We start from the raw sequence: 13465 nt of genomic DNA on the forward strand, positions 1-13465 counted from the left end.
CATCAAACTATGTTTGGCATCTACCACACAAGGAGCATAGAGATCAATAATGGCACTTGACATTGCCAGAGAGCATTCTATGAGAGAGAGGATACGTTTGCACTCTAGGAGCAAGGAGAAATAAACCTACACTCCAGTAGATCAGCCAGAGTCTTGGTGCGCAGAGCGACGGGACGTTTGGTTTTGTCGTTGGTGATGGCGAACTCCTGCATGCCCAGTTCCTCCGCCACCTTGGCCTGCGTGCGGTTGTTCACCAGTGAACTGCGCAGGAGCTGTGGACCACACAAACGCATTGAGATGATGGTTATATGCTTCCAACTTTCAAATATTAATTCACAAGCAAAAATGTGGGCACACAAGCGGCAATGCACTCACATAGATACTCTGACACGCAGGCAAGCATGCACACACCAACGCACGCACACACAAACTGAAAGCAAAAGGAGGGGGGAAAAAAAAAACATAAAACTAAACAACTATAGAGAATAATAAATCTAATTCACGCACTCACTCACTCTCTCATTCACTCACGAAATCCATTTCAATTGTGGATTTTTGGTTCTTGGATCTCCTGGGCATTGGGCGGCAGTGGAGCTCTCAGTCTCTTAACCTATGGTCGGTTGGAAGCTTTTATACCAATGGCTTTTATACCAATGACCATGCTTTCCATTTGTACAAGAACAGAAAACACATATATCTGTAGAAGGTTTCTTCTTCACTCTGATGCTTTTACTCCAATCCCCCAAACTGCCACTGACTCCCACTGTGATTTCATCTTCCACACATCAGTGTTTTAAGCAATACTTTTTCACTTGCGCATTTTATGAGCCTTTTTGCAATTTATTTCATTTTTTTCCCCACTTGAGACGAGACTTGTTTTCTCTGCTTGTGGTTTGAGCATTTTATTGCTGTGCACTTTTCCCTTGCTACAATAACGCAAAATCAAGGTGCATGTAAACTAAAATAAACCTTCCAGCGGAGAATGAGAGTGGCAGGATGATTAGAACGCTGTTTTGGCTTTATCGAGCGTCTATGCAAACACGATTGGCCCGTGTTCGGGGGAGGGAAGCCGGGCGGGGAGGTTGGTATTGGTCATCACAGGTACTCATGTGTGATTGGGCAGGACAATTTACACCGGCCATATTTTCAATGGAAAACACACCAGCCTCCAGACAGAGTATGAACTCAGTTCAGAGGTCATATCCTTTCCCCCCCAAAAAATGTTTTTATTTGAAAATCAAACATAAAAAACTAGAGAGAGTAATGATGTCTTGTTGACTGACATTGTGGGCTTGAACATAAGGCATAAGATCTTATGCCTTCAAGTCAAGTAACAAGTTGGACGAGATTGTGTTTTCAGTGGTTTTCCACTAGATGGCGCTGTTCGCTAACCTATGAATGATGCCTTGCCTGTCAGAAAAGGATAGACCCAAAAATGACATCATTATTTTTCCTGTTTATTTGTTGTGGAAAAATTGCTTTATCTCCGTTTCTGTTGCTTTTTTTGCAAAAACAAGCCACATTCAACTGGCCACAACTAATAATGCAACAGATTACCGCAACCGGATTTTTTTTTTTGTGTGTGTAATGAGGGGGTCGCCACGAGGACGGAAATCACGGAAAATATTCCATGAATTTTTCAAAAGGTTAGTAAAAACACTCGAAAATCGCTGGCAGTGGCGTGGCAAACAATGTTTTATTTCGTGGCAGTCAAAGAGTTAACCAGGAGGCGTCTGGAAGTTGTTTTTTTATTGGGTCTCACCGTCAAATGTCCTTCATGGTGGTCAGGGAAGTGGATGAACAGATATTCGGTGGCCACCAGCTGCATGATGGAATCTCCCAGGAACTCCATTCTCTGGTTGTGACCCCTGTGAGGAGAAGGACAGAGGGAGAGACACTGGTCATACAGACAGACCGACAGATGGATGTTTTAACCCATTAAAACCGGGAAAGCATCAGAGTCATTACAAAAAACGTAATGGGAGCAACCCACATACTTCAAATTCAGCACTGGTGAAAATATTGCGATGTCACAGTGAAATGTGACAATGCTTTTCTGGCTGTCGGGTCTACTGTTTCAGGTAACCCATTCGAGTGGAAAAATGAATATAAAACACATCATCTATTGTGATAACAAAATGTTGATAAAGAGACATACGTACATATGTTTTATTCAAATACAAATTGTCTACAGCTCATGTAGGATGATTTTAAATATAGGCTGAATTACTTTGGATTCCTACGTGCAGGCCATTTAAACTGTGAAGGCACACCTCCAAATGTATGCGAAATACCCATATGTTCAATGTGTATCAATAGCAAGTATTAATACAAATCAGCACCATAGTGCTCAGAACCTTTTTCCTGTGATTCCAGAGACCAAGTTGCATAATAGAAACAAAAGCATGCAGTTCTTAGTTCCTGAGACCGACAGGTGAAAGGGGTGGGGTGGGGGGGTGGCTGTAATGCAGGACATGGGAGTACGAAATTGAGCAATAATTATGCAACTCCTTTGAACACTGTTTCAGAGACATAGACACATTTAATTCTATGAGATATGTGAATTTGTATGTTTAAACACACAACTTTAAAATCTGTAGTTCATTTCTTTGGCCACCAGACGGCAATCTGGGCTTTTTTAGCGTTGTTTAAAGCCACGCCCATGTTCCCTAAAGCCACGCCCCTTTCGCCTGCCAGGGCATAGATATAGAAACCTAGATACCTCATTGGCCGCTGCAGTTCATTGGAGCGACCTGTATCCGCGGCCGCCATATTCGGGAAGGCACGCTGCCACTCCAAGTGACTACTGGCCAATCACAGCGCGTCTTTTCCGGGACTTTGTCAGAATCTGGTTGTAATAAAAATATCCCGTTATGTATTTTTATATACAACTAGATTCCGGAAAAGACACGCTGTGATTGGCCAGTAGTCACTTTGATAGGCTTCCCAAAAATGGCGGCCGCAGATACAGACGCCCCAGAGTCAGAGGAGGCGTCTACCTTTATACGTCATGTGCCAGGGTATATATATATGAAGGAAGGAAACGCCTACATTCCTCTGTGTGTTCTAGTGTTGATTTTGACAGCAAATTTTGATTTAGTTTTAGTCATAGTCTTTTGAATAAAATAGGATTTAGTTTTTGTCATATTTTAGTCATCTGAAATGTTTAGTTTTCGTCTAGTTTTAGTCGACTAAATATCATAAGATTATAGTCGACTAAATCTACAGATGATTTAGTCAACTAAAATGTATTTTGGCGGGCCTAATGGCTGATTTTACACTTGGTTGCGTGCTGAAAATAGCCGATCTGCTATTTTCAGAGCGCAACACCCGAGCGCAACCAAACACAAAATTATTTGCCTTTTAGTTCTACTGGATCTCTTCTCCACTCGTCCCTCAGTAAAATTTTAGTCTAGTTTTTATTTGTTGACGAAATTGACAATATATTTAGTCTTAGTTTTAGTCCTCGTAGCTTATATAGCTTTTAATTCGTTTTTATTTCGTTTTCGGCAGTGAAAAAAAGGTAGTCGACTAACATTTTTTGTCATACTTTTTTTTAGTCGACAAAATCAACACTGGTGATGTGATGTGTGTTTTAGCAGCTCTAGCAAGCTGCTAAAAAAGACAGATGGGGATGGAGAGGGATGGGGAGGAGGGGTGGTGGTGGAAGGGGGGGGCAAGCAAGGAGGAAAATGGGGTTATTCAGGTGCATTGCCTCAGGGCATGATGCTCTCAGAACAAATCTTCCAGGGCTTTTAGTCCTTCTTAACCCGTTAAGACCGAGAACGCATCTGTGTAATTTTTAGATGTATTTGGGCTATTCAAAAATAGCAGATCTACAAGCTCATAGATCTGCTATTTTTGAAAAATCGTGAAAATTTGTGCAAATCTTTGAATATATATATATTTTTAAAGCAAACATTTTTAACTCAAATCTTTGCTTCTGGGGGGATTCTACAAATGTCTTCTAAATCCTACCGCCAATCCTACCGCCAAAATTATATGAATTTTGGCCACGGACCGCGGACCGGATCTCAAAATATTTTGTTCCAGGGACTCCCAGAAGTTGTAACAGAGTTAAAAATGTTCGCTACGGAAATACAGATATTCAAAGATTTGCACACATTCTCACGATTTTTCAAAAAATAGCAGATCTACGAAAAAAAAATCAAAAAAATAGCAGATCTACAAGCTCATAGCATGGCACTCTGCGCCGCGCTATGAGCTTGTAGATCTGCCATTTTTGAATAGCCCAGAGAAATCTTAAAATGCCACACGGATGCGTTCCCGGTCTTAAAGGGTTAAAGCAGGTCTGTCGTCTTGGCGGAAGCCCTGACGAAAGTACGCTTTCACGCCTGGCCTCTGGGAGCCTTGGCGCGCCTTGCGCTGTGACAGGCGAGAGGTTTGGGATCGCAGGATATGCCATACGCAGAGGAAATGTGAGGGCTTGGGACGCCGTTATGAAATGAAAAAGGAAAAAACATGCTTCATTCAAAGCTTTGACAGTCAGAGGGTCTTTAAATAACAGCGAGTTCATCGAACCTCGCAGAAAGAATCACTTAGGACAGTGATACGGGCCAACATGTAATGGCAGTGGTGTAAATACGTACATTTACTTAAGTACTGTACTTAAGTACACTTTTGAGGTACTTTTACTTTACCGGTGTATTTCCAATTGTCTATACTTTTACTTCTACACCATTACATCTCAGAGGCAAATATTGTACTTTTACTCCACTGCAATTATTTGAAAACTTTAGTTACTAGTTACTTTGCAGAGATAAATATATTACATTATAAAACATACATGAACCACTTTAGCCCTATTTTATACATAGGCTATTTGAAAATAGCCAATCTACAAGCTCCCAGCGCGTTGTGAGCTTGTAGATCTGCTATTTTCAAAAAAAATTGTACTTTTACTTTTGGTACTTTAAGTACATTTTGACACCAATACTTTAGTACTTTTACTCAAGTACATTTTGAATTCCGGACTTTTACAGAGTACTTCTACATTGCAGTATTGATACTTTTACTTAAGTAAAACATTTGAGTACTTTTTTCCACCACTGCGTAATGGCTATAGTGTGATGAAATGCACTTGAGAGAAAAGATGGTATCACCCTTTTCAAACCTAACGCGAGCACATTCTACTCACAATGGGACACTTTCAGATCCCCCCTGACCACACGAGCACACAAAGACCCTGTACTGTCAGACCTATTTCTGCCATTACTGACGGACGGACAGGCAGAGAGAGAGAGGGGGAGGCAGTGCCATCTCCCTGTGAGCTGGACAGGGCAACGGGAGGAAGGGAAGGGAAGCGATGTGGGGCGAGCACATGTGCTGCTGCCGCTGTAATGGCTGTTAATTAAACAGAATTATAGATTAACATTTGGTAGAGAGCCAACCACAGCAAGCAACCCAGGCAGGCAGGCAGGCAGGGTGTGTGTGTGTGTGTGTGTGTGTGTGTGTGTGTGTGTGTGTGTGTGTGTGTGTGTGTGTGTGTGTGAGAGAGAGAGAGAAGGGATGCATTTCCATCCATAGACATGAGCTCTGTAGGCTAAAAAGAAGCCTAGTTGAATCAACACTAACAGCATGAGAGAGAGGGACAGAGAGAGAGAGAGAGAGAGAGAGAGAGAGAGAGAGCGAGGAGGTCTCTGAATTGAGAGAAGGTGGAGGGAGGGAGAGAGAGAGGAGCATGACGTGGAGGAAGAGGGTGATGAAGGATGGGGTGCGGGGTAGCTTGGCTGACATCAAACAGGGGAAAAAAGGTCAGAGTTTATAGTCCCATTTCTCACCATCTTGCCTTTTATGTGCTGCGGCATATCTGAGCCGAAAGGAATGCTGAAACGAGATGAGATGCATGGGGCAGAGGGATGAGGACGCGTGTGTGTGTGTGTGTGTGTGTGGGTGGGGGTGTGTGTGTGTGTGTGTGTGTGTGTGTGTGACTGACTAAGTTGAGGGCGCTTCATTAGGAGGGACGGCGACGCTTGGTTGAAGCATACATTATGGGATTCTTAATGAGAGGGCTTCGCCACCATCCACCACAAGAAACCAAGGAATGCTCGGGGGGAGGAGGGGTCAAGACAGGACTGTACATAAGCACATGCCACTGGGTTTGGTGTGTGTTCTCTCTCTCATAGATATACATATAGTATGTGTGAAGAGTAATTAGTCAAAGACAGACAAAGTAACGAAAGAGCTGTGCGTACGTCAGACAGCGAGAGAGAGAGAGAGACAGACAGAGAAAAAGAGACAGAGTAGGCCTGTCACAATTATAACATAATCGTCTAATCGCAATCATTTTATATAATCGCAATTCTTTTTGCATAATCGTCATAATCGTCATAATCAATTCCATGTTAAAAATATTTTAAAAAAATGCAAAAATAGTGGAAATAGCACTCAAAACTGAGCTTATAGATCGGCTATTTCCACTATTAATGCTTATTTTTAAGTATAAAGTAATTAAAGATGTGTTATTTGTCATATCTACCCTGTGCAACGTTTGTTTACGAAAAAAACAGAAATGTAAGTTTTTATTCATAATGTTCCATACATTTTCAACAACAATTAAATCGTTAATCGCAATTACTTGAGTGATAATTAATCGTCAAGTTAAATTTATGATCGTGACAGCCCTAGAGACAGAGACAGAGACAGAGAGAGACAGACAGACAGACAGACAGACAGACAGAGAGAGATAGAGAGAGAGAGAGAGAGACTGACTGTGTGCATGCTGTACTGGCTGCACAGCGCGTGCAAAGAGGATGGAGCAGGATCAGAGGGAGGGGAATCAAAAAGTGCCATACTCTGCTCAAAAGGGGGTTAGGGTTACAATGCTCTATAAAAGGTAGGGGGAAATTGGAGTAAAACTGTGAAGAGGAGATCTTTTAGTCTCCTTTGACTTTGATCTATAATAGCTTTAAGAGGCCCTTCAGAGGGGATAGTGATGGGTGCTTTTCCACAGGCAAAGAGCATGTGGAAGCCCCCCCCCCCCCTCCGTCTTTCACACCCAGGGAGCTGCACACAAGGTACAGTGTGTGGTAATCGGATATCCTTCTCTGAGTGAGTGAGTGGTACATTTCTTAGTTGTCTACGCCAGGCCGAAAGGCATGGCGAGAGTATGTTTTGCACCCTGTCCGTCCGTCTGTGTGTCCTTCTGTCTGTGACCAGCTGATCTCCGGCACCGGTGGCCCGGTCGCTGCGAAACTGTGCACACACACTCCCTGGATGCCAATTCAATTTTTCAGATTGGCCTGTTATAGCGCCACCAGGAGGCCGAATTGTGCAAAACATTTTTTGTAATATTACTCCTACAGATTTTATCCAAACATCATGCAAATCGGTATACAGTATCTCTATAGTCATGTGATCAACACGGATCCAATTTCCCATATTCCATCCTGATTGCATAACATTGGCTTCCAAAGTTTGCAGGATTGGTTCGTTTTGAACAAAATGCCTCAAATCATGAACGCAGCATGCAATTTCAGTGACATTTTGCACGCATATTCCCACTAGGCAGAGGAAAAAATGCCACCCTTTTCACATTGGCCTGTTATAGCGCCACCAGCAGGTCTAATTTAGCAAAACACATTTTTGCAACAAAATGCCTCAAATCATGAATGCAGTGTCCGATTACCGTGAAAGGCCTAAGAAGAAATGGCACCTTTTTCACATTGGCCTATTATAGCGCCACCAGGAGGCCACAATAACCTACCTGACCTGGCCTGTGCTCTGAGGAGCACTTTTTCTAGTTTTTAATTGTTTTTATTTTGACACTTGCTTTGGCTCCACTCTAAATATGTTCCTTAAATGTTGCTAAGCAGCATGCTAAGCAAAATCAGGGAACGAGGTGTCCAAGAGCGATTCCATTAGCAATGCTAATAAAGCTCCTTTGAAGTGAGTGAATGAGTGAGTGAGTGAGTGAAGACCCGAGGGAGTTGGTCAGATCAGCAGTTGTAAAAATATCGTTGTCCAAATAAAATCTCCAGAGTAACCTGATATAATCAATATGACGTGATGTGTCATGTGTCATGAAAGTGTGGTACAGGTGCTTTAAACCATCTTCCTCAATAGGGACAATAAACTGGATGACACAGAACATACACGGTATGGTGTGAACGTGCAGTACAGCCGGGATACTTAGCCAAAATCTATATTTTGAAAGGGAATGCCTGATTTAAAATTATCTTAAAGCATACACGTTTCCGCTTCCATAGCAAAATGTAGACAAAGGCAGAAGACACTGCTAAATGCCTCGACTGACCAATCAGACTCAAGTATTCAACAAAAAGTGAGTAATAAATGCCTTCAACGTCCTAGAGTTGGCTGATGTCAAAATATTCCTATGAGCCACAGTCAGCCCCAAAATTGGCGATTGCCAATATACAGTTTCCATACATACACACCGACATTCGGCTGGCACAGCTTAACACATTGACTGCCAGAATTATTTCAGATTTTTAGCTGTAGCCTGCCAGAGATTTTTCATTGAAAAAAAAAAGTACTCAGGAGCCGAGATACAGAATTTTTAAGTTTTAAGTTAACAAGGAAGTGGATAGGAGTCTAAATCTTCGAACAATCATATCTCCTTGGTCTTTGGGTCAAATAAAAAAAAAATAACGAAAAAAAATAGAACGCAGATCTGCGTTCTTGGCAGCCCACGTATTTATTAAAAATAGAACGCAGATCTGCGTTTTTGGCAGCCAATGTGTTAAAAATCGAACACAGTGTGATTCCATTCAGTGAAGGAGATGGCTCATACGAACACTTTAAGGCAGGGGTGCCTAACATGATGATCTTAGGGATACAAATTAAATACAAATCCAATACCATTTTATTCTGTATTTGTACAGCAATCCTCACGACTTAGGAAGTATTAAGTTGTTGTTTTATTAGCACATGAATTCCGAATATTCCATAGGGCTGGACCACACATGGCCAAATGATATCATCAACTTGCGAGTTGTCCCTATTGAGTGAAAGATTAACTATTTCTAAAAGAAATGAAATATTTACATTTTTAATTGCAGTTATGAAGGGCAATGTAATAAGGCATATAAGGCTAATTAGCCAGGGATCCTTTTAATAAAACAATATACGGTGATTGACGGTAGTTAATCACCGTCTAATCCGCTGAGCATGACTCCACTAGACGTCTGCAAGCCTGACGAGCCCTGGTGGCCCTGGCCCAACCCGTTGATTAGGGCTCAGCCATCGTGTTTTTAATTAAGAGGTTGCGGGGCTTGGGGCATTGAGCCCTATTCATGTTAATAACTATTGTCAACAATGTTATGTTACATTAGTGATGTTGGTCTCGGAACATCTCTGAAACCTGACAAGTTGGGAGTGAGAATGTGTTTTGCGATGCACAGCGGTTGTGACGCAAGATAAACATTGAGTGATGCTCATTATAATACCTATACAAGTATCCTATGACTACACAGTTAAATGAATATTCGTTTTTGGGCATGTGTTTCAAAAATCTTCAATCTTCATAGTTCACACCAAAGAAAGCAAGGTAGACCATGAAACTTAAATTAGCTATTTGCTGCTGGATCAAGTCATTTGGCTTCATTGATTGAATTGATGTGATGTTGAGTCTTTGGTAGGGCTCGGGCCCTAATGAATTGCAGACCATCCTTGGGTTGGGTCCAGGCAGGGTTCGAACACCACGGGTCAGGCCTGGGCTCGGGTTGTGGGCCTGTACAGGGCCTCTAAGACTCCACTCAACCACCAACACAGACCCCAGGTTAATTGAAACACAAAAACCTCTCCACCACGATAAGGTAATGGTTCCCGGTTCGATTCCCCGGACCGGCAAAGAACAATCTGGGTGGGGAAGTGATTGGCCACCACTCACCCCTCCCCCAACCCTGCTGCCCTTGAGCAAGGCACTGAATCCCAGACTGTGGTTTTACTGGTCAGCTCCAAGGTTTTAATGTGTGTGTGTGTGTGTGTCTGTGTATAGGGCGTGGCTGAAAATAAGCCCCCTAGCTTAGCTACCTCCCTGGGTAAATAAAGGATGAAATAAATAGATAAATAAATAAATCCAACAACCGCCCCACCCGTCCTCCTCTCAACTCCTCTTCCCTTCTCCCCCGTCCCTTGTTTCCTCTCCTACCTCTGTGAGGTTGATTTGTCCTCTAACTTGGCATGAAGTGATAGGCCTGGGGCCAAGCCGGGGTCTCCCGTCTCGTCATCTCCCAGCTCTTACTGTCTGACCTTCCTCCTTCTCTCTCTGTTATGACAGTGTGACCTACTTCGCCGTGACCTTTGATACTTCGTTTTGCGGTCCGGGGGGAGGGCTTCAATTCCCGGCCTTTTGAGTCGCTCTGCTGGCGGCTATTTAGGTCAGTCTGCCATTTGCTGCATTAATGAGCCAATTGAATCTGAATATATTCAATATATTCTTGGCACTTTCTTTTCCAGAAAAAATGAATAATAAAAAAGGAACAAGGACATTTGCAGTGAAGGGGAACAATGCCGTAGGATCTTTAGCAGAATATGAACAGGGCTTTTGGATCAAGCCAAGCCCACGCATGCGTGCGTGTCTGTCTGCACATCTGTAGCTCACGTACAGTATCTTGAGAATCGTCTGACCGACCGACCTCAAATTCGGCACATGCGTCACAGAGGACCCGAGGGAATGCCGCGGTCGCCGTTGAGTCGGCCGTATAGGCTGTTGTCAAGAACCGCCAATCCAACGGATATGCCCATACAGTAGGCATTTATGGAGATCCGGTTGTCCAGATCCGCCGATCTGACTGGGATCGGCGGCGATCCGACTGGGGACTGATAACTTCAGGGATCTCCATATCCTATATTAAAATTGGCTAATGGGAGGGACAAGGATAGACAGATACAGAGATCTCCAAATATGGGCATAAAAGGGCCACAGGCAGACAGACAGACAGACAGACAGACAGACAGACAGACAGACGGGTATAAAGGGGACCCTGATAATGGGTACACCAGATACAACAGGTTTGCATAACTGGGTGGGGCATGCATTCCCAACTTGCATCGTTCCTGAGTAAGCCCAACGGGCTCCAGTCTAGTATTCAAAATGCATGGTACAATGTGCTTCAGACCAAAGTGACCAGCAAGCTAACTGACCGTACTCACATGGTGGCTATTTTACTCTTACACCATGCTATAACGTAACAGCAAAATGGCTGCAGTGTGCCGGTTCAGTCAAGATGGCACAGCAATGTTTGGACGACACTGCGACTGCTTAGATTGGGCTGTACTTTTCCCTGTTATTATTAGTTTCACTTGATTGTTTTACTTATTATTCGCCGTTGGCACCGATGTGATAAAAAGGATCATACCAGACGCACTGGGAGTCTTATCCGTTACCCAACGCTTCATATCAACAGAGATTCTACGGGGAACAATGATTTGTCCGCCTCTCCGGTGATGAGAGGAAAGAACGTTAGGCTGCTATTTATCAATTTCATTTCAGATTTCACCACCATAGTCCCCACCAGGCAGGTTGAAAAACTGTCTAACCTGGGACTGGACTCCCCAGTGTCACGGTGTGTGGCTGGATCCTAGACTTCCTACTCTAGCTGCCAGACCAGAGAGGGCCCACAAATTCACAGACTAGAAAATTGGTTCTCAAAGTGGGGTCCGGGAACCCCCAGGGGTCCTTGGGGGGGGGTGGGGTTCCAGGGCGTCCCCAGCAAAATGTGTTAATATAGCATCGCAATCATTTTTACTTTGGCTATTGAAAAATAGCAGATATACAAGCTCATAGCGCGGCTATGAGCTTATAGATCTGCTATTTCTTTTTAATCGTGAAAATTGGTGCAAATATTTGAATATATATTTTTTTGAAGCGAACATTTGTAACTCAAATCTTTGATTCTGGGGGTCCCTGGAACAAAATATTTGAGATGGGGGTCCGTGGCCAAATACATATCATTTTGGAGAAAAAGTTTGAGAACCACTGAACTAGAAGGCCTATAACCTGGACGAGGTGCAGACCTGTTGCTGTGGTGCCAGGGACGACAGCCTCTTCACGGCAGTTTCAAGTACCCCTCGTGTGCACGTCACTCAGTACTTGTCATGGATAAATGCACACGGAGGACACTGTGGCAAGGAAGGCTCGGCATGCACCTGCGCCACCTCAGACAGCTGAGAAAATTCAAGGTCTCAAAGAAGTTCCCGAAATCCTGCTATTCGGTTAGCACTCGTTCTGATGGGGGACTATCACCGTTTTGGTACAGGAATAGCTCCTCCTGGGACCAGTGAGCCATGCAGACGGTTGGCATGCTTGGTCGAGCACAACATGGGAACTCAGACACCAGAAGGTGTTTTTTTTAAGGATTTTAACCCATTAAGACCGCAAACGCATCTGTGTCATTTTTTTTATTTCTTTGGCTATTCAAAAATAGCAGATATATACAAGCTCATAGCGCGGCACAGAGTGCCGTGCTATGAGCTCGTAGATCTGCCTTTTTTCTTTTTTTAATCTTGAAAATGTGCAAATATGTATATTTTTTTAAAGCGAACATTTGTAAAATATCTTGTTCCAGGGACCTTCAAGAGGCAAAGATTTGAGTAACAAATGTTCGCTTAAAAAATATATACATTCAAAGATTTGCACACATTTTCACGATTTAAAAAAAATAGCAGATCTGCAAGCTCATAGCGCGGCACTCGGTGCCGCGCTATGAGCTTGTATATCTGCTATTTTTGAATAGCCAAAGAAATCTAAAAAAATGACACAGATGCGTTCCCGGTCTTAATGGGCTAAAGGACGCTCACAGACAGTCACTACAGACTTTATTCCTTTATTTCAACTCAGGCTATTACAGGCCTGAACAATGAACAAACTGACTTGTCAATCCCAGCTCACAACTGCACATTTGTTTTGGTCAAATCTGTTGCACATCCCCTGCGCACATATTGTATTTGTGTGCATGCACAAGCCCCACCAGCAACATGAACTAACGCCAGGAATTAAAGACTTTAATTAAGACTTTAACGGTATATACTTTAATTTAAAGTATATACCGTATAACAGCTGCATGATACATAAGTGATGGATTAAAACTGACACTACCGTGCACGAGGGTGGGTGGGTGTGTGAGTTTAAGCCGTCTCCTTTAAAGTTACACTCCTGGATGCATTTGCAAACCGTTCAAAAATATTATTTCTATGTTGATGATAATTATTTTGATTTTGCTGTTGTTTTTTTTTCAGTTTTTTAAATAATAATTATTATAAAAAAGAATTTCACCATTATGTTTAGTACAAATATAATTGTATGTAGATCTTGGGATCCACATGGGAAAGGCATGTCACTAATGTGGATCTCGGGATGTCATGTGACCATGTTTAATAAACACAGACAAGCACATACCAATTTGAGGCTAGAATCAGGGCAAACCCAGCTGTCCCACCAACACTGCACTCGCGCACGCACGCACGCACACACACACACACA

General features: G+C 42.9%; 1 protein-coding gene across 2 annotated transcripts in view; it reads right to left on the bottom strand.

Moving 5' to 3' along the window:
• Positions 1-13465, bottom strand: part of drosha (drosha ribonuclease III) — a 137180-nt gene that overhangs the window by 20874 nt on the left and 102841 nt on the right. For both annotated transcript variants that reach the window (XM_080417844.1, XM_080417843.1), the window contains exons 27-28: positions 1763-1868; positions 131-272 (exon numbers count right to left, since the gene is read on the bottom strand). In XM_080417844.1, coding sequence (XP_080273970.1) covers positions 131-272; positions 1763-1868 — 248 coding nt within the window. The remainder of the gene's footprint in view (positions 1-130; positions 273-1762; positions 1869-13465) is intronic.

Source organism: Gymnoscopelus braueri, assembly GCF_963280865.1.
Source record: "Gymnoscopelus braueri genome assembly, chromosome: 21".
In the NCBI taxonomy this organism is placed as follows: Eukaryota; Metazoa; Chordata; class Actinopteri; order Myctophiformes; family Myctophidae; genus Gymnoscopelus; species Gymnoscopelus braueri.